Below are 21505 nucleotides of genomic sequence, written 5' to 3'. Positions count from 1 at the left end.
TCTGTCTCTGCCAGTGAGCAAGATGCAATCAGAAATTTATTTTACATTTATTTTCCTAACCCTACAAAATATGGACATAGTTTACATTACATGAACAACATACCGGTGATAGGCTTCCCGACGGTACTTTTTCAGAGCATGCCCATCCATGTTTGCAGGGAGATCTGCTGTATTCTGAAGTCTGTCACTCCATGAGGTTGTCATTTTTAAATGGTCACTTAATTCTGGAAGAGAAAAGAGAGAAATTTGCTTAACCTGCAACATGTTTCACAAGAGTATTGTATAACTGTTTTCCGATTCCACAATAATTTTACAGTGCTAAAAAAATTCTACAAGATGTCTGCTGCAACTACTTGTGTTTACAGGTCAAACTAGATGTAAAAGGAAGTGACTGGAGATCTCTACCTACTTAACTGTTTGCACTTCCAGTCACATGAATCCTAGAAAACAAACTTCTGCTCTGGTTGCCATCACCAAACACAAACTAAAAATATCAAGCCCAGTCTCTGCTCCAAATGTCTTTGAAATATCAATTTAACTTTGCCATGTATAGCATCTTTCATACAATCTGCACCACAAAATGTTTTTCTAGAGTTAAATAATGCAGTTTCAGATGTAAATAATAAATATTAGCAGATGGAGAGAGAGAAGCTAAGACATATGGGGAAAGGAGAAAAGAGATGTTTTCAGCTGAGATCTCAAATGAGATGCAGAGTCAATAAAACAGAGAGATGCAGTGGGACTATTCCAGATGGCAGGAATTGCAGAGGTTTTCACACTGTGTTTAGAGACATGGGGCTCATCTTCGCTGCTAAAAAATCAATATTTTTTACCTCAGCGTAACAAACACGCATAAGCTATCACGAGGTAAAAACACAGAGAAGACAAGGCATGTTAGTTTTACTGTAAGGTCAACCTCAGGTGGGGGTATAGCGCTGACCTTCCCTAGAAGTTTTACCTTGTGTTTTTGCCTTGGGATAACTCACACACTTTAGTTACCCCAAGGTAAAAGTACACTTTTTAGCAGGGAAGACAAGGCCACAGAAAAGACTGGCACTGCATAAGCAGAGGGAATGAGAAGAGTAGAAAGAAATTACTATAACAATTTACACTTTTCAGTTTCTCTCACGTAACATATGAGGCACATTAGCAATGTATGCAATATTAATGAATCATATATTAATTAATCATCTCCACTCTTGTAAATTAGGTATTTACTGCCCTCATTTTACTGATGAGAAGCTGACAGACAGAGAAGTTAAGTGACTTGCATAAGGTCACAAGCAGGGGTCATTATCAGAGCTGGGTTTAGAATTCCAGACTCTGGTTCCCACTTCTCTGCTCAAATCCCTACACCAAATCTATAGATAGCTTTAAAATTAAAAAGGGCAGTTTTGATTGTTACAGTCTTTATGTGTGTTTCTAGATTTTATTTGATGGCCATGAAATAAACTATATAAAAATCAAACCAACGGCAAACAATTTGGCTACAAAAATAGGTCCCATTCTCAGCACTCTGTGACCACTTTCCAGTTACTAAATAGCAAGATTTAACAAATGCATCTTGCACGACATCCTGAACGTCACCAGAATCAGGCTTTGGCAGACAGCCTGAGGAAAGACATTCCAGAGCTGAGAGCTCTCAACCAACCGAGAAGGTCAACCCTGAGGAGCATTCCAGCCATATGCAACTCCCACAAGGCACACAGCGGGAAAGTGTTGCTGTAATAATCCAGTCCCAGGCCATTTAGGGCTTTATAAATAATTACCAACCACTTAAAATGCACCAAAAGGCAAATGAATGGAGGTGCGGAACACAGGACATTTAATTACCAACCTGCTCTGCTTAAAAGACAAGGCAATCTGCACTAGCTGAAGCCAAGTACTCACAAGCAGAAAGCATTGCATGTCTTAGGCTCCTAGGCACTATGGTAATACAAATAATAAATAATAAGTAGTCCAGGAAGGAGGAGACAAAAAGCAAAGATGTCTGTGGCAAGAGAGGAAGGGACACAAGTTCCAGATCAGCTGATGTTCAGAAGACACTCTGGGGCCTTAAGAATAGTGATGGATCAAATTAAGATGCCAAGATTGCAAATCACAAAGACTCAGGCTGACTCGTGCCCTGAACAGAGGGAACTGTCACAACTCCATCAATTCCTCAAGATACTTCCATATATCTACCAGCATCACCTCTGTCTTCCCTGGATTAATCTTAGAGCAGCTAACTTACATCTGTGGATTAGGACCCTGAGGGAAATAAATGTGTCCGCTAACTGGTAATGATTGCTCAAAAAGATCCCACAGCCACTTGGCTGGGTTTAAGCCTCCTATAGAATGGCTCTGTAGAAGCAGCATCATAAAGAAGAGCATTTGATTCTTTCTCCAAGTAAACCCAAGCTGCCAACCATTCTGATCAGTTACATGGGTCTACCTTTTCAGATACTTTATCAGAGGAAAACCATAGCTCTTCAGTCTCCACCACACCACAAAGACATAAAAAACTACATGCCACAAAGTCAGGTGACTTTTTCCATTACTTTAGCCTCCTCTTGTCACTTAATCTGCTGCATGTCATTTTTGTGCCACATTAAACAAAGATGATGAGACAGTGAAAAGGTGCATCTAAGTAGGAGTGCATCACAAAGGCCAGTAGTGCCATGATCCAACAGTTGGACAGTATTATTCCGAAAAGAATTCCAGAATACTGGGGGTCCATTTGTTTCTTAGATGGTGGGATTATTTTAATGATTCACTTTTAATCACATCCTTACATGAATGAGGAGCCAATGGAGCTGGTTTGAGGTCCTGAGAGATGTTTGGTTTTGTAACAATACGTGAGAAAGCAGCCAGCATCATTCTGTGTATGTTGGAGTTTGAAAAGCTGAGATTTGGGGGAGCTACAAATATCAGAGCTGCAACAGCCAAGGCCAAAGGAAATGAAAGCATAATGTAGTATAAATTTCAGTTTACTTTTTTTTTTTTAATATAAAAATCCATGATAAAAAATTCTATCAATGCAACAATGTTTGATAATCATGTAAACTTTAACAGGCAGTCCACCAGGTAAGTAGGTGTTGCTCATACAGCAATATACCTGCTTTGAGATAAAATATTAGGAACACACAAAAAGCACAAGGATTGCAAATTTGTGGGCCCAAACCTGAAAATCTTACTCACACAAGCAACCCCACTGACTTCAATGGAACTACTCCGGTAAATCAGAGTTGTAGGATTCAGACTATCTGTCTGAATAAGAGTGAAAAGATCCAGCCCTATGTTTTCATTATTTTTCTTTTCTGAACATAAAAATTTCTCTTTAAATTGATGCCAAGGATAGTGACTAAAAATAAGATGAGCTAAACTCTTCATACTTTTGTAAGTTACTGGGATAAACATCTAACTAGTGGGCAGCTGGCCAGCCAAGAGACTCAACTCTGAGCAACTGAAATATGATGCATTTTTCTTTAGTTACAAATCTATTTTTGAGATTAATCATCTTTAAATAGCACCAGAGAAAAATAGAAACCTTTGCATAGATGAGATGTTTTAGAAATATCTCCCTATGATTTATTGCAATTGTGGCCTTGCTAATGCAGTCCTAATTAAGCACCTGAGTGTTTCTGGTACAGAGATCATTTCTGAGAGGTATTTGAAAAGCTCAGCTGTGAAACTTTGATCCAGGCTAACACATGACACACAAGAGTCTCTGCAGAAGAACGTGGGATTTTTAACACAAATTTTGAAATAAACTGATTTGCTTCTTTGTTAGACCCTGCCTTATTTAGAGAATTACCCATGAAAAGTTTTTCAAATATTGGAAAACACAGAATAGCATGCCATTGACATTTTCCCCTTCAGAGAGACTTTTACTGGATATTTTTCTCTTCATTTTTCAGCAGATGGTTAGAAATTTCTGCACACCATAGTAATATATATATTTGGTTTTGGTACATGGTCTGTGATTCAGCTGATTTTGTTTTTAATATTTTGATCAAGTCAATTCATAGGGTTACAGGCCAAAAAAAGTATAAATAAATATAACAGCAGTGACAATCCCACTTTTCTAGTATATTCTCAGAGAACTTACAGAACAGAAAACAAAACCAGCACTAAACCTCGTTGTGTTTTAACATACTCATAAATTCACCAGGCACTTTTTGTCTGTTCTGTGCTCACATGTTCAGTTTTGACACCCATAATATAACCGTTAATACTACAGGTAGGCATTCACAGCATAGACAGAATCGTAATAGTTTACCTTGATTCTCTTTAGGACCTGGCATCTCGGGATCCCAAAACCCTTTACAAACCTTAATTTACATAACACTCTTCTGAAGCAGTTGGTGTTATCCCCATTTCACAGACTGGAGAACTTGAGGCACAGAGTGGCGAACACATGCCACTGAAGTTAACTGAGGTCATAAAGCAAGTCAGCAGCAGAGGTAGGACCTGAAGCCAGTAGTCCTGACTCCCAGTCCCCTGCACTAATCACTACACTGCACTCCCACTTTGGATGTTGGAACCAAAGTGTGGCTAAACATCTCTAAAACACATTGTGTGATATTCTGACATGTTCAAGCGTGTGTGTGATGTTTTAATATGTATTTAATACACTTTAATATGTATTCAGATTTTAATATTTAGCATTGGTTATATTGTATGGAAGTTTGATATCTCTTAAGAAAGTGCCAGATTGCATTAAATAAATACACAAACTTCTGCAGCTATGGAGTGCTGCTTGCCATGGCATAGTAAGAATAATGTTTAGACTGACTCAGTGTTAGCACGTTCATTAACAAGGCATCTTTTAATTTCTACACAACTCTAGCACTCCCTACTTTTCCTCTCTTTTCAAACTCTGCATTGACCTTTCATTATCCACTCTGTTCCTTTGCCCAGATTCTGTGCTCCCAGCTTGTCTGTCAGCTTCTGACTATCACCTCAGTCCCTTCTTCAGTGCCATGTGTGGTATAACTACTTTGAACTCATCCACATTTAAGTCCTCTTTAAAGGCCCACCTCTGCTGCACAGCTAATTGTGAATCAAGGTGACACATACCTATTGGACATTTCTACACACTGCAATTAAACACTCACATCTGGCCTCTGTCAGCTGACGGGCTCATGGGGCTGTTTAATTGCAGTGTAGATGCTGCAGCCCGAGCCTGAACAACTACACCACAACTGAACAGCCCGTAGCTCAAGTCCCTTAGCCTGAGTCAGCTGACTGATGTTTAACTGCCGCATAGAGATACCCAAAGTGCCTATTGTTATTCCTTTTTCCCTAACTTCTGTCTATCTCTATACTGTTAGGTCCTTAGAGCAGGAATCTATTTTCTGAATGTTTGGGAAGCACCTTACACAGATACTCTTATAAATAAATTAATAGTCAATGGACCTAATACCATTATCATCACCTGGATCTTTCACCTTTTTGGTGCTACCTACATTTTACTTTCTTTAATTATGACCATAAAAATAAAACTACCTCCCAAAGTATGATGGTCCGATAATGTTAGTACTGACTCACACCAAATGAAAACAAAATCTAAAATTCCAGAGGGGTAGCCGTGTTAGTCTGTATACAGCAAAAACAATGAGAGTCCTGTAGCACTTTAAAGACTAACAAATTTAATTTCTGCAGGCATAAGCTTTCGTGGGCTGTAACCCACTTTTGTTAGTCTTTAAAGTGCTACCGGACTCTCGTTGTTTTTTTAAATCTCAAATGGGTCTGAAATTATTTCTATCCATTCATTTCTGCCAAACAATAGACAGCTGACCTGCCATTTGCACTAGAAAGAACTGCCACAAATAAAAAATGAAGTTCCGATACTCAATCTAAATTTCAGTTTTGGGAGGATTACATTGATTCCCTTAACTCTTCATTTACTCATTTCTTCGTGTTTTTTGTCTAACTGTAGAGTTGCCAATTCAAATAATTCTCATCTTATCTGCCAGTAATTTTTTTTAGTAGCCAAAGACAAAATCATTTCTGAAAGACATTTTAATTACTGTTACTTCTGAAAAATTAGATCAGTTACTTAAAACCGCTGGCAATTTTGTGAAAACCCACAATTTCAAAATGTAAGTAGAGAAGACAGTAAATGACTTAAACCTGAAGAAGAGCTTTGTATAACTCAAAAGCTTGTCTCTCACCAACAGAAGTTGGTCCAATAAAAGATATTGCCTCACCCACCTTGTCTCTTAACCAGTAAACTGTTAATTTGTGTCTTGTGCCTTGAATAAATTCCTCATTTTATATCATTTAATCCTAGATGGCTGCCTCTGAGAGCATTTTTTTATTCTTTTGATGACAGCAAATATGATCCGCTTTCTGGAATAGTAATTCTTTTCAAGGGATACAGTTAGCATCGTCTCAACTTACAGCAATTAGTTAATGTTTGCAGATAGCTCTGAGCATGAAAAGTGCAATATAGTTGCTCAACAGTATTAATAGGCAAGAATTTGTTGTTGAATTCTTGTTCACACTAACTGGAGATGTGCATGAATTGAATTGAAAACATGCCATGTAGTTTGTAAATTATATTAAAATACATGATTGGATTCATAACACAACATATGTGCTCTATTAACTGCACTGGCTTCCCATCCACTTCTTGGTGTTATTTAAGGTCCTGATCTATAAAGACTTTTGTGGTTGGGCTTGTGTCTGCCACAGGGCCTACCTCTCTCCCTGCGCACTACTGCAATGGCTGAGATGAACTGAGATGTTTTTGCCAACAGTCCAAAGGGGAGGAAGTAGGGGGTCTTCAGTGGAGCTGGTCAAGCATTTCTGGGTCGTGCATTCATTTGTTATAGTTTAGTTTACAGACTATGGTCTCTAGTGGGTTATTTTTGGGATAGTGGAACAGTAGAGGGAAAAAGCTGTTTACAGGGCCTATTATGGACAGTGATTTAATTTCTGGCCAAATAGCCACTGTGTAGTGCACACAGGTGCTATGGTAATAACTGCATAACAATTAAATTGGGGGTTGGACTAGATGACCTCCTGAGGTCCCTTCCAACTCTAATCTTCAATAAGTCTATGAAATAAATTAAACAAATTTGTTAACTTGGATGTCTTTTCCAGACACAATGTGTATGAACACTCTTGTGCAAAATATTTTTAATTACTTGTATCACCATAATCATGAACCAGTATCCACTGTGCCAGGACTGTACAGACCCAGAACAAAAAGAGAGTTCCTGCCCCAAAGTGTTTACAATCTAAGTGTAAGAAAACATGGAAACAGAGAGACAAAAGAGTACAAGGAAATAAGGAGACAACAGTGGTCAGCATGACAGGCAGTGGTCTCAGCACACCAACAACCTAACCATTATCGATTTGTTTTTAATCATCAAGGGAAAGGAGAGTTTTGAGGAGGGATTTGCAGGAAGATAATGAGGATGCTTTGCAGATGTTTAGAAGGTCTTTCTCCCAAGCAGCATGGGAGAAAGCATGAAGGTGCTTGTTTTAAAATGTAACAGGTGGAAGATGGAGGCTGGCTTCACTGGCCAATCAGAGACAGGAGTCGACACTTCAATAGCAAATGAGAGACGGGTGGAAGGAGGAGAGGATGTTAAGAGAGAAGACGAAGCTTATGTTTCATGCGACAGAAAAGGAGGGGCCAATGGGTGGATGCAAAGAGAGGGGTGACATAGTCAAAACAATAGACTGGGAAAATAATCTTTGCAGCCACATTCAGAATGGTTTGAGTGGGGCAAGATTGCATTTAGCGAGGCCAGAGAAAAGGGCACTGCTTTAATAAAGACACAAGATGATGAGAACCTGGACAACAGTTTTAGCTGTGTGGATGGTTAGGAAAGGCCACATCTTAAAGAGGTTATGCAGAAAGAATTAGTAAGATCTAGACATAGCCTGCATGTGAGGACCTAGAGAGAGGTCCAAGTAAAAGAGGACAACCAGGTTATGCCCTTGAGTGACCGGCAGGATGGTGGTGTTGATCATAGTGATAAAGATAGGAAGTAGGCGGGAGGGCTTGTGGGAGGAAGATTAAAAGCTCTGTTTCAGCAACACTGAGTCTGAGCTGATGGCCAGATATCCACAAGGAGCTACCAGGAGACCGACTGAAATTTTACTTGATCAGAATGAGAGAGGTCTGGAAGAGAGAGAGATCTATGTGTTGTCAGCACAGAGATGGTAGTTGAATTGGTGTTTGTGGGTGAGATTACCCAGAAATAAGGTGTAGAGGAGGAGAGAAGGGGACCAAGGACAGAGCTCTGTGAAACCCCCACAGAAAGTTGGAGGGAAGATGAGGAAGATCCATTATTAACATTACCACCACATTTTATATTTCTTTTGTCACCCAGAGAAGTTAAGCAATTTGCCTAGGTCATAGTGAGAAACGTGTCTCAGATGGGATTAAAACTCAGGAGTTCCTAATTCCTAAAGCAAGTGCTCAGTCCTCTAGATGCTGCAGACTTAAAGATTGCTTTGGCTCTCTCCATCAGCACCCGCTATAGGATTCTTAACTGTTTAGATATACAGTAACTCTACCATGGCAGAATTCCTATGAGGTCACATAGGACCCCATGCTCCACACCTCTGACCACCCAGCTATGGTGCTTCTAACAGTACCACTGGCCAAACTATTAAGAATAGAGCACCTGGTCACAGAAAAGGAGAAAGTCTGATGTGACCCTACATGACTTAATAGGAATAAGGCCCCATAAATATAGAGCCAGCCTTGGAAACATATGTATGTAGCTTTTAAAATGTCTGTCATAGAACTCCCACCCAGGGAAAAGTAGAAAATTAGAGGTAAGCTGCCACCTACTGCTGAGCCTGGCAAAAGTATACATTTGCACCAACACACACTTTTTTTTTTCTTTTTTTTTTGGGGTAATGAATCCCTACAACACAAAGTGCTGTGAGGCTTGATTAATTAATGTTCATAGTGTGTTTTGAGATCCTCACATAGAAGGCACTATCAGTGTAGAGCATTAATAACATCCCTACTAGTTACTATTATAACCTTCTAGCATATTTTTAATAAATACTACTCGTTTCTTTTGTGGAGATGATTAATTCTTCATAGCATCAAAGATATTAATCAAATCAAGGGTTTATTATTAATCTAGGAGATTATGATTTTTAATACTACATATGATGAATGGATAAAAACTAACATTCTTTACTTGCTAATAATAATATTTAGCATTTCTTTAGCAGTGCCTAGCTAAGGATCTGTTATTAATTAAGGCTTCCAACAGTCCTGTGGAGAATGCAAGTATTATCTTCATTCTACAGATAAGGAAAAGGAGGCAGAAAGACACAAAGTGATAAATGTGAGATCACAGCATGACTCCGTGCTTCCAGCCAAGAACAGAACTTAGATCCCCTGGCTCCTGATCCTGTGCCTGAACCACAAGACTATCCCTCCTTCCTCAGAGATCTGTCACTGCTTCACCTGTCTTGAAACATGAACTACAAGTCCTCTAATAAATTAACTAACATTTTCAAGCCTCCATGGCACTTTTGCACCTCTATATCCGCTACAGAAATGCTATATTGCAATATCAGGGCTGGCTTTATCATTCCCAACTGATATCCTTATGCCTCTTAATTAACTGTATACTGATAGTAACACTAATTTTCCGTTCCAGCAGGGTAGCCGTGTTAGTCTGTTTTTAGAAAAACAGTGAGAGAGACAACAAGACTCTTGCTGTTTTACTAATTTTCCGCTTTCTCTACCATGTGTGCACAGCACTGTCATACATTTAGAAATAAAGAACGCAGACCATACTTGAAAGATGGGGGACTCTATCCTGGGAAGCAGTAACTCTGAGAAGGCCTTGCGGGTCATGGGGGCTAATCACTGAGGTATGTATTTCACAAACAGACTCATTTAATTTCAAAGACTCAAGTTTAATAACAGGATCAAACACAAACTTTTGGTCAACCAAGGGACATGACAAAGAAAAATGGTCTCACAGTTAGGACTTTCACAGCTGGGTGTAACTCCAGTTTTCATTGGGAAACCAGTCCCTAGGCATGGTGTACACAGGGTACTGTGAGGGACCAGGAACCTGCGAGGAATGCGGTGAGAGAGTTTGGGGAGGACATGGGCCAGAGTTCTGTGGTGGCTGGAGGGGCAGTCTGAAACAGATGTGCTCAGATTGAAGGTTAATGAGGGACTTCAACATCTCTGCCTGGCCAGCCAGGAGCTTTATCATCTGCTCCTGCCCATGTCCTTTCCTGGCTTCACAGCCTCTGTCTCTCGTTGATTGTCTCCCTCCATGCTCTTGTTTCGCTATGTGCTGCATCTGTTGACTGCAGCACTTCATGAAACATATCCTCCTTATTCCTCCTTGGTCTCCACCTTATCTGCCAGATGCGTTCTGTCAGTGTGGAGGAGTGGGTCTCCAAGGGCACATCTGCAGAAGACTAAGTAAAACAATGAACAGAGAGAGTATTGTGAGTGCGCTCACACCCGTGAATCACAAAACTTACACACATCTATTTCTCACTGTCTCTTGGCCAGCACATAGGTCAGCACGAGTCCCAAATAGGGTGAGTTTGCAAGGAAAGGGTGGGCAGTGGAGAATGGGTAAGAAGGGACAAAGAGTGGTTTGTGAAGGCAGTTACTATAAGCAGCTAGGAAACCTATTCTGAATGTTGGTATCCTTTTCCACAGGTAGGGCAATCGAACCTGGTATCTCACTCCAAAATGTAACCCAGGATGCAAGGGTGCATCTCCGCATGCATGTGATTTCAGATCGGCTCTGTATGCCGCTTGCCTGTGTGCCACTCTGGTCCCTGCAGAAATAATTGCCGGGTGACACAGCAAGGTTTTCCCCGGGGGAGGTGGGAAAGGAAGAGAAGAAAGAAGAACAAGGCAGCTCTGCCAAGGAACCTTTGGCAGAGGATTGCAGAATACCTACAGGAAAGTTTCCTAGAGATCTCTAAGGAGGATTCCCAGGACATCCCCAAATACATTAACAAACTTTTCTGCCGGGGCCATACTGCATAGACAGATATGCCCTGTTCTTAGTTTCTGTCCCTTATCCCCCGCGTACCATATAACAAAGTATATGAGAGCTCAAACTCCTCTCACCATGCAGTATCAAAGCAATATGAGCACTTACCAGAGCTCCCCTCTCCTGCACCCTTCACGCCAGAGCTGGAGTGCTGGGACTATCAGACCCTTCCAGAGTGGAAAAGAGGTCCCAACTCGCTGCACCACTGCATGACTCTGCTGTGTGCTCCACTTCCCCCTCCAGCTCTACTTCCTCATCTGGGTTGAGTCCGCTGGCCGCTGCCTCCAGTCCTCCCTGAAGCATTCATGGGACTCCTGGCAGTGGAGGTGGGATCGCCGCCAAGGCTGGCATGCAGCTCCTTATACAACCAGCATGTTTTCAGTGCCACACCAGAGTGACGGTTGGCCTTCCTTGACTTCTGGTACACCTGCCTCAGCTCCTTGATTTTAGCACTGAGAAGTGTCCCTCTCAGGCCCCTTCTCTTGCATACCACTCAGCCTATAGATATCAAAATTCCTATGGTTGGTGCAAAGTTGCGACTGCACAGCCTCCTCTTCCCACATGCTCAGCAGATCCAACAGTCTGGTGCATACAGTCAGCATGGTCAGCTGGGAAGCTGCTGTGTGAATTGCACACATCGAGCAAACAGGAAGAGGAATTCCCAGGCCTTTAAACGGGGGAGTGGCGCAAACCTGTGTCCTTCAGGGCAGCAGAAATCAAACGGCTCACCAGAGCAGTCAGGATGGGTATTGTGGGACACCTCCTGGAGGCCACTTAGGGCAACATAACCGAGCGCAGTGTCTACATTGCTGCCGCGTCGCTCAACTATATTGCAAAAAGCTCTATGCCGCTCATCAAAGTGGTTTTATTTTGTTGGTGTAGCAAGGGAGTTATACTGGCGGGAGAAGCATTTCAGTGTGTACACCTCCACTGCTCTGTCGATGAAAACTGACTTTTCACCTTGCACTTATTCTACTCACTCTTTTAAGACTCATTCTATTAAGAGCTAATGTGATCCTGGGATGTATAAACAAGGGAATCTTGAGTAGGAGTAGAGATGTCATTTTACTGTGTATTAGACACTGATGTGACCATTACTAGAATAAAGTATCCTGTTCTGACGTCCACAACTCAAGAAAGATGTTGATAAATTGGAGAGTTCAGAGAAGAGCCTTGAACATGATTAAAGGATTAGAAAACATGTCTTATAATGATTGACTCAAAGAGCTCAATCTATTTAGCATAACAAAGAAAAGATAAAGGAGTGACTTGATTATAGTCTATAAGTATCTACATGGGGAACAAATATTTGATAATGGGCTTTTTCAATCTAGCAGAGAAAGGTATACATAATCCAGTGACTGGAAGTTGAAGCTAGGCAAATTCAGACTGGAAATAAAGTGTAAATGTTTAATGGTGAGAGTAATTAACTATTGGAACAGTTTGCTACGGGTTGAGGTGGATTCTCCATCACTGACAATTTTTAAAACAAGACAAAAAGTTTTTCTAAAAATATATGCTCTAGGAATTATTTTGGAGAAGTTCTATGGCCTGTATTATATAAGAGGTCCCACTAGATAATCACTTCTGGCTTTGAAATCTATAAATCTATGAAGACTGCACTACGGCTTTGAAATCTATAAATCTATGAAGACTGCACTGAAATCCACTACAATCTCCCTCTTTACAGCATACTGTTGGTAGACTAATGCTCAGCTCCTAAAAAAGTCTTGCACAGAAAAGGAGCACTCTAAAATGTACAGCATGATTTAATGCAGAGGTACCCAAACCGTGATGCTCTGAGTGCTTGCTGGCAATCTGGCTATTTGCGCTGTGCTGTCTCTGCTCCTTGTTTCCAACTGCTAAATCGCATAAGGACACACCTAAAACACATTAAATACTTGCTTATTATTTTTCATGCAAGCAGTTTGCTCTACTTGCCACAGGGGTGATTAGAAACAAAAGATGAAGTCAATCTTTCTCCTAAGAAGTATTCCACCCTATGAAAAAGTCTGAGAACCCCTGGTTTAGTTGTTTTAGCTGAGGACCAGGAATTGATTTTTGACTGAAGCACCTATCACAACCAGACTCATATCCTTGATTGGGAGTCCTAGATGCTACTGTAATATAAATAATAAAAAGTTTGATTCCATACTCTGTAACTGACTTGTTCCTGGAACCCTGGATAAGTCCCTTAACATACCTCAGTTGCCTTGGAAAGTGGGGATGCTAATGGTTATCCATCTTTGCAAAGTGATTTGAGATCCTCAAAGGAAAGGCACTGACAATGCAAACTATTGTTGTTTTTACTACTGCTGTGCAATATAAAGGGTTAACAGCTGCAAACACTGATTTGACGTGATAGCTGCTACAAGATCATATTTTATTTTGAATATCTTGAACAGTACTAGTCCCTGTACAGATCCTGGGGTGCTCTCCATTGTGAAAACTGACCATTTATTCCTACCCTTTGTTTCCATTTTGAACCAATTACTGATCCACAAGAGGACCTTCCCTCTTATCCCATGACTGCTTACTTTGCTTAAGAGCCCTTCGTGAACAACTTTATCAAAGACTTTCTGAAAGTCCAAGTACACTGTGTACACTGGATCATCTTTGTCCATGTTTGCTGACATCCTCAAAGAATTCTAACAGATTGGTGAGGCATGATTTCCCTTTACAAAAACTGTGCTGACTCTTCCTCAACATATTGTATTCATCTAAGTGTCTGATAATTCTGTTCTTTACTATAGTTTCAACCAATTTTCCTGGTACTAAAGTTTGACTTACCGGCCTGTAATGGCCAAGGTCATCTCTGGAGCCTATTTTTTTTATTTTTAAAGTGTTACATTAGCAATCCGTCAGTCATCTGGTAAATAGGCTGAAGTTTACTTTTCTGTGCTACAGTTTTTGTTACACACCAACTTTGCCTTGGAAAAATACAGGACACGTCCCTACACATTCCTTTGGCTTTTCTTTAGTAATAAACTCCATAAATGACTGCAATATCTTTTAACATGTACTGTACAAACAGCAGTCTTCATGTACATAAAGTAGTCAGCATCCCAAGCTGTTCAAATAATCCTGAGAGCTGCACTGCCAAGTTAGTTTTGTTTTTAAAAGGATTTTTTTTTCTGCTTGTGTTTTACCTGAGAAATATCAAAATACCACCTCTGGTCTTTCCTGGTTTTACAGGAGGATTTTTGGGGAGTCTAAAAGGATGTATATATTGTGACCTCTCCCAGCTTACTAAATGGCACTGGGGTGCTGAATCTTTGACTAAGACATTATTTGTCCAACACAGAAAGGACAGACTTGTGGTTAAGGCACTGGCCTAGAACTTGAGACCTGGGCTCAATAACCAACTCTGCCAGACTTCCAACGTGATCTTGGGCAAGTCACTTAGTCTATTGTGCCTCTGTTCTTGAACTGTACAACAAAGGCAATACTTCCCTAACTCACAGGGGTGTTGTGAAGTTAAATCTATGCATAGTTTAGTAATTGTATCTATGCAGAATGTAGTAGTTTAGATATGAAAAGGGTGCCCATTGGATCTTTTTCGATGGTTACTATTATTTATATAGTACCAAGAGCACAACAGGCACTTCGCATACTATGAGTCTTCTGGGGTTCTCCTTTTTTGCCCTAAATTTTTTATTATTCTTCTCCTCCCCACCCCACTCTCCCAAAAGCTCTGTATTAGACTGCCCCAGCCTTTCAACTGACAATGACAGGAACCAGCTGCATCCAGCCTAAGTTCAATAACACAACTTCTAGGTTAGCCTCGGAGAAACTGAAATGCTCCCTTAACCGAGGGAGTGAGCATGCTGCCTCTGCAATGCTCCCAGTCAATCAGACTGAGTGTCTCAAAACATGACCCATAAATATAATCCACTTTTCTCATCCACCCTCTCCCTGGAAGGGTGAATGATTAAGAGATCTATCTTATTTATCATTCATTATATGCTAACCGTGAATTTAAATAAAATACATCTCCTGAACTGTGTTCTAGCCCTAATTGCTCACTCCAGTCTGGTAACCCTGATTACATGCAATAAGAAAGCCACACTGACCTATCAGTTGAACAGTCAGGAAGATGAGGAAACAGGTAATGTGACATTCATAGCTGTGTTTAACTGCAGTTACAGCATGATATTTCTCTAGATAAAGAGAGCACCATTAATTTATTTTCCAACCTGTTTTTTCAGTTGGTGGTGAGATGGAGATTCACATGATCTGATCTGTTCCCCATCCCTGCTTATTCACCGGGCACTTGTGGGGCTGGTTCGCTGACTGAGTCAACCCAGAACACACCAGCTAGACTCAACGGGGTTTAGGGATTATGACATATCCTAAGATCTCAGTAGAATTTATCTCCCTCTGATATCTCCAACTCTTAATATTTTAAAAACTGACCAAAAACGGAGTTGTTTTTGTTAGTAATTAATGGAGCTGGACAGATCAATTACCTCAGTATGATTTCCATGAATAGCACTGTTTCATAGCATATCTTCATTATAGTATAGGTTCAACTTTGCTCCACTTTATATATAAAAATATTTTCTAGAGGGTTTAATAAATGTTCCACACATTACACAGATTATCAGTGTGGAAAGCTACAAATGTGTGGGTCAAAGCCAGCTAATCCAAGAGCCTGTTCTTTTTGCTTTCTTAAGCAAACAGTGAAAAATCAGACTATTTCATAGCACTCTGTAGGAGTGCCGAAGGAAAGCTTCATCTCTGTTTTTTCCCCTCCCGCAGGCAAACCACGCCAGAAGAGTTAAACTACAAGCTGCTTATTAAGTATACACTCAGTATAAGAAGTTTGTTTTGAAACATTCTGAGCCTAACTGGGAGCTGTAAATACTATTCCAATGGTTAGAGAACTAAATTAGACACGGACTATGAAATGACGTTAGGACACTGCTGGGCACAATGGAGCACCTGCATCCCCTTCTCTTTTTTAAAATGAATTTGTACTGGTGAAAGGAGCCAGATTGGCAGATCTAGAGGCTGAATTCCTCTGTTTATCCACTGAATGGGTACAGCACAGACAGTATTAGTGCAAGCCTTCCACACACCAAACCCTGCTAAAGTGCTTTATCTGAGTTCTGGAAAGAATGTCTACAGGGCTCTTCCAAGCTTGGTCTTTGCCTTCTACGTCTGATTCCCACTCCAAGTTAGAGATGTTATGCTCAAATGTTCATGTGTTTCATTTAAAAACCCAAACAAGATGTGCAAATAGCAATCAACTGATATTTCCCTACTGTAACCCTCACTCCCCCACATCTCTTTGCCACCTTTTTTGCACTTATCTCCGCTGTGTTAAATCTAATCTAGATGGTAAAATCCACAGGCCAAGGTTCTATTAATATTAATGGCCTATGTGTGCATCAGTAGCACCATAAAAACAAATATAGGGGAGAAGGGATTACAGTCTCCATGGCTCATTTAGTCCTTGGTCTCTACCAAAACTGCCAGGAAAGGAGCTACATATCAGCAATTGTGACGGTGAGTTTTGCGACAGATATAGCTACTGAGATGACACTGGACTGAGATCATCAACTAGCAAGAACAACTTTTAGTTACTGCCAGATTTGAACAAGTGACATAGCAGCGGAAGATTTCGCTTCAGCACAGAGATATTTAGTACTCAAATAAGTGGGTGCAGTGTCTAAGTGTCAGGGAACTAATATTCAGGACAATGCACACAAATCTACTGTTGACTATATGATAAAGTAAAGTACATAATATGGTAGTCATAAAACTGTCTGTATTTAAGAGATTATTGTACTTCTCAGATGGACAGAGTCACTTAGGCTCCTATCTTGCCCCGCCTATCATCTGAGGCAAGCTATCACCGTCCCCATGTCCTGTCCTTAACTGACCCCTCTGTGCTTCAATACTGTAAGGTTCTCAAATCTGCTTAAATGTTTTTCATAGCACCTGTCTGACCCTTCAACATACAGTCTCTAAAAGTGAGGAGTTTGGGTCAGACTGGTTATCCTAATTTAGCCAGGCAATATTTAGATTATAAATTGCTCATGCCAGCTGCCTTAAACAACAACATTGAATTTTTTTTCCCAGATATTGCATCAGTTCTATTTATTGTACATTCTGTACCACTTTGTGGTAATAAAGGAAAAGAAAAATCAACTTGTGTTGAGTGCTCTCTATTGGCAAGACATAGCCTAACATTTTAGGAACCATTCCAATGAACTATGATCCATAATATTAAAAAAATACAAACCACTAATACTTGGATCTTAGCTATGATACATAATAATGGTTTCTTCAGCAGCACAGAATTGGTCTTCTACACTGAGGAAAATTTACATGAAAATGCAAAATATGGAGATATCCAAAGAATAAGCTACGCCTACACAGAGTAACCAATTATAAAGACTAATACTTTGGTCTTCTTAAAAGATGCCAATAAAACAAGTATTTTTAAAGTGAGCTTTATGCTGATGAGTCACACCATCACAAAACCAGAGGAAGAGCAGATACAAGGCAGACAAAAAGTAGAAACTCCCCCACACTGACTTGTCTCAAACCTAATAGAAAGCAAAAACAGAGGAGTAAGACAGGAGATCAGTCCCAAAGCCCATTCAATCCTTGTTCTCGTTAAAACAGCCAAACAGAGAGCCAGTTACGATGTGGAACTTTCCATTAGGAACTGGGCTGAGACCACTCATTCACCTCCCACAAGGCCAAATCAACAGCTTTGGGTCATTACATCTCTCTGCTAGATTTTAACCAGTGGCCAAGTAGCAGGTAGGCTCTGCTGAATCAGATCACCCACATCCCATAGCACTCCATGATTCCAACTCTGCAGACCAACTGGGCAGTTTAGCTCCCACTGCACATCATCAATCTGATTCTACCTATGTAGCATTACCAAGGAGGAGCTGTCAACAGTCAATCTTTCTCCCCTGCACTTATTCTGGAGCAGGTTATCGGTGACTCCTGTGGATCCCAAAACTTTAGGTTGCAGATTCAGGCTCACCTTACTTCTGAGCACTGCAAGCCTAAACTAAACCAAACTCCTAAACCATCTCTTCCCCAGACAATAGTTTCTATTAGAAACTACATTTTATTAGTCAGATTAAAAATCATATTTTAAACAAGCCCACATTTTCTTTTCAATGTTATTTGAGATTGTCTCCCCGCCACACACACTTCATTTCTCTCAGCACAGACATGAAAATGGACTTCTCACTTTCATTTCTTCTCTCTCTCTCTTTTTTTTTTTTAAAAGGTGCTTTTGAGGTTTCCCCAAAGAGAATAATGCTTCAATGTTTAGGTTGCAAACACTAAGAGGAAAGGGTTTTTGTTGTTGGTTTGGGGTTTTTTTAAAGAAAACTTGAATTTAAAGTTTGAAAATAACCCAGTGTAATTATTTCTACTTGTTTTAGGCTATATAAAACTTAATTCTCCACAACCTAAATTTGAGCTGGACCCTATGTTTTGAGACATTCTTCACACTTTGTTCAAACAAGCTTTGGTTAAAAAAAAAAAATTGCTTCTAAACTGAAAAGCTGACTAGCAAATTTCAACTCAAATTGAGTTTTAGCAAATGACTTATAATAGTAATACTAGAAAAGCAAATACAATGGCTCTCTGATTTCAAACCTCAGCTGAAAATGTTTCTCTGGCTCTCAAAATTTTTCACCAGTTTATCTCTGTAGTATTTAATGCTTCGGAGCATTTTGGAATACAGTTTATTTAGAGTTCCAGAGGGGTAGCTGTGTTAGTCTGTATACAGCAAAAACAACGAGAGTTCTGTGGCACTTTAAAGACTAACAAATTTAATTTTAGCAGGCAGAAGCTTGTATATGTATATGATGCTCCTATGTTTCTCATTTCTACCTCTGCATCTGACGAAGTGAGCTGAGCCTCACGAAAGCTTATGCCTGCTAAAATTAAATGTGTTCGTCTTTAAAGTGCCACAGAACTCTCGGTTTTTTTAGTTTATTTAGACCATACTATACAAAGAAAAACTGCGTTGTACTATATAATGAAACTACATGAATGCATGGATAACTCCAACTCTTATGGTAAGTTCCCAACCGGTCTTTTGGCTTCTGGACTGGTTACAAGGGAGCACAATTCTGAGAAGTGCAGCTCTGCTCTGGCACAGGACTCTTCGGGGTCCGTCTCAAAGAGGTCACCAGCAGAAGTGCTCAGGGTACGTGTATGGTTTTTCTAACTGCCACCACTGCAAGCTCAGCATGGAAGTCAGAAATGAGAAGAGCCTGAGCCAGCTGAGAGAGAGATGGCCGGGACCTGCTCAGTCACCTCGTTTCTCAGTGGCTCGTGCAGGGCTGTTTCCCTGGCGCCCGTCTTGCAACCCAGAGAGCTCCAGAGAGCGAGGCTGATATTCATCCGGCTCCCCCTCTGTCCCCGTCCCCGTCGGGTTGGCAGTTCAAGCCCGCCACGGCCCCCCTCGCCAAGGCCAGGGCGATTCAAATGAAGCGAGTGACCCTGAGCCAATCCCCGGGGCAAGGCGACCCCGCGAGCACGTCCCCGGCTGCCAAGCCAATTGCTTCCCTCCGTCCGCAGCGCCGCCCCCCGCCGCCGCCCCCCGGGCGAAGGGCACAGCCGCAGCGGGGCAGGCGGAGGCGCCCGAGAGGAAACAGACCACGGGGGGGGGTCCCCCGTTCCCAGCCGAGCGGCCCCTCTCCGCCCAGAAGCCGGGGGGAGTCTGGAGGCCGCAGGGGCTCACCCTACGGAGGGGGGGTGTCCTCGAGCTGGTCTCTAGCCAGCCACCGCCTTGGGAAGGGGGGGCACCTCCCCTGGGCTGGGGGGGCGCCCCTCAGTAACCGCCGCCGCCCCTCCCCCGCCGCTCGTGAGGCGCGAGGGTCCCCTCAGCCACGGCACCAGGGGGCAGCCTGAGGAGAGCGGCCCGCGCCGGGGAGGGGGCGTCCCGCCGTCCGAGGCCCCTCGCGCGCTCCCGCGGTGTGGGGCGGGAGGGGTCAGGCTCCCGCGACTCACCCGCCGCCGGCTCGCCGACAGAATACATAGACCGCACCGCAGCCGCAGCAGCAACGGCGCTGCCGGCTCAGTGCGCAGGCGCGGGGATACGCTCCGCCCCCTCTGAGCCAATGGACCGCCCCCCTAGGGGGGGGTGAGCAACCCACTCCCCCCCTCCCTCCATCCCAGCGCAGCCGCACACGGACCCTGCCAGGGACCGGGGAGAGTGTGCAACCTCCCATCACAGCCGCACACGGACCCTGCCAGGGACCGGGGAGAGTGTGCAACCCCACCCCATCACAGCTGCAAACAGAGATGCTGTCAAGCCAAAACCTGGACAGTGCATGCAAAGATGCAAGATGCAGGAGAGAGCAGATGCCAGATCAGGGACCACGATGCCGCTGCAGTCCTATAATCCTAATCCTAAATAACAGTCATTCCCAGGGCTACACGTGGAAATCCCACTGTTGAAAACTAGGGGAGAATGCAGCGAAGGCCCAAGCCTGCTCTGGCTAGCAGGGCGGCACAGCCTTTTGCTTGTTCTGGCTTTTATGCTTCTATGAAATGCAATAGCAAGCACTTCTGTAAACCCAGGCTGCTGTGACGATGCAAAAAATGGACCTGATTTCATTCCGGGTGCGACCGGGCCCCGCATTGGTCTGCAATGTCATCGCTCAGCCCAGCAATGAGTCTGAGGCAGGGACAGAAATAGGTAATTTGCACATGCACCCTACATGAAGCCTGGGACCACCTACCCTGATGGGGGGGCCCTGTGTGCAGAAGAGGCTGTATTGCCTTCATTAGTTCACCTCTTTGCAACAGTCACCTGCTAAGAGCACTCCACCCTGGTTAAACGTGCCCTTGCAGTTTGATTAGTCTTTCGCTCAGTGCCTGCAGACTCATAGTCTTTGTTCCTCATAACAGATGCCAGAAATGACCCCCTCTGTACGGCACTGCACTGCATTGCACTGCAACAGGAGTCATGATGCTGGGTCCCTGACATTAACAGGCACAGCGGGGGGTACCAGTCCCTCCCCCCACCCCTACCATGGCTTTGCAATCTGGTGCCAGGCCCGCCTCCCCATTGCATTGGAATCAGGGACACTCATTTTGCCAAGCAACTGTAGAGACGGTTGCGGGGGGGTGGTTTCGTACATCATTTAGATGCTGGGAAATATCAAAACCTGGAAGTTCTCTGGCCTGGATGAAAGATGCAGCTGAGTCTGGGGTGATTATGGGGAAACAGATGATGATATATTAGCATGGGGGTAAGCAGAGAAGTAGTTGATGGGGTTAACATGGGGGGCTGGCCATATGTTTATCTCACTAGCATGGGCAGGTGATGCCGGTGCAAGCAAGGAACACCCAACAGGAAATCACAGGGCAGGAAAAGACAGAGGGGAATCCTGTGCATGTGCCAAAGCTGTCTAGCCAGTAGAATCTCTCCACTGCACTACTTATATCCCAGAGCAGTGGAGCTGGGAGAAGCAGTCTTTAATTTGTGCTCCCAGACATTCTGACACTCC

At 42.4% G+C, this 21505-nt stretch overlaps 1 protein-coding gene across 5 annotated transcripts in view; it reads right to left on the bottom strand.

Moving 5' to 3' along the window:
• The window catches only part of NT5C2 (5'-nucleotidase, cytosolic II), an 84152-nt gene extending 64056 nt beyond the window's left edge, over positions 1–20096 (bottom strand). For 3 of the 5 annotated variants that reach the window (XM_067537070.1, XM_067537069.1, XM_067537071.1), the window contains exon 1: positions 104–167. Coding sequence is in view for 1 of the 5 variants with exons in the window: in XM_067537065.1 (XP_067393166.1) it covers positions 104–224; positions 20001–20028 (149 nt within the window). In the remaining 4 variants the exon portion in view is untranslated. Of the gene's footprint in view, positions 1–103; positions 226–20000 lie in introns of those variants that run through there. The other 2 variants (XM_067537065.1, XM_067537066.1) reach the window with 2 other exon arrangements.
• Between the last annotated feature and the right edge of the window lie 1409 nt (positions 20097–21505).

This window comes from Emydura macquarii, unplaced genomic scaffold (genome assembly GCF_026122565.2).
Source record: "Emydura macquarii macquarii isolate MOO-44397 ecotype Brisbane River unplaced genomic scaffold, CSIRO-AGI_Emac_v2 contig_3692, whole genome shotgun sequence".
NCBI classification, from domain to species: Eukaryota; Metazoa; Chordata; order Testudines; family Chelidae; genus Emydura; species Emydura macquarii.
The sequence above is the reverse complement of the archived record's forward strand: the minus strand, read 5'-3'. Positions and strand labels throughout refer to the sequence as shown.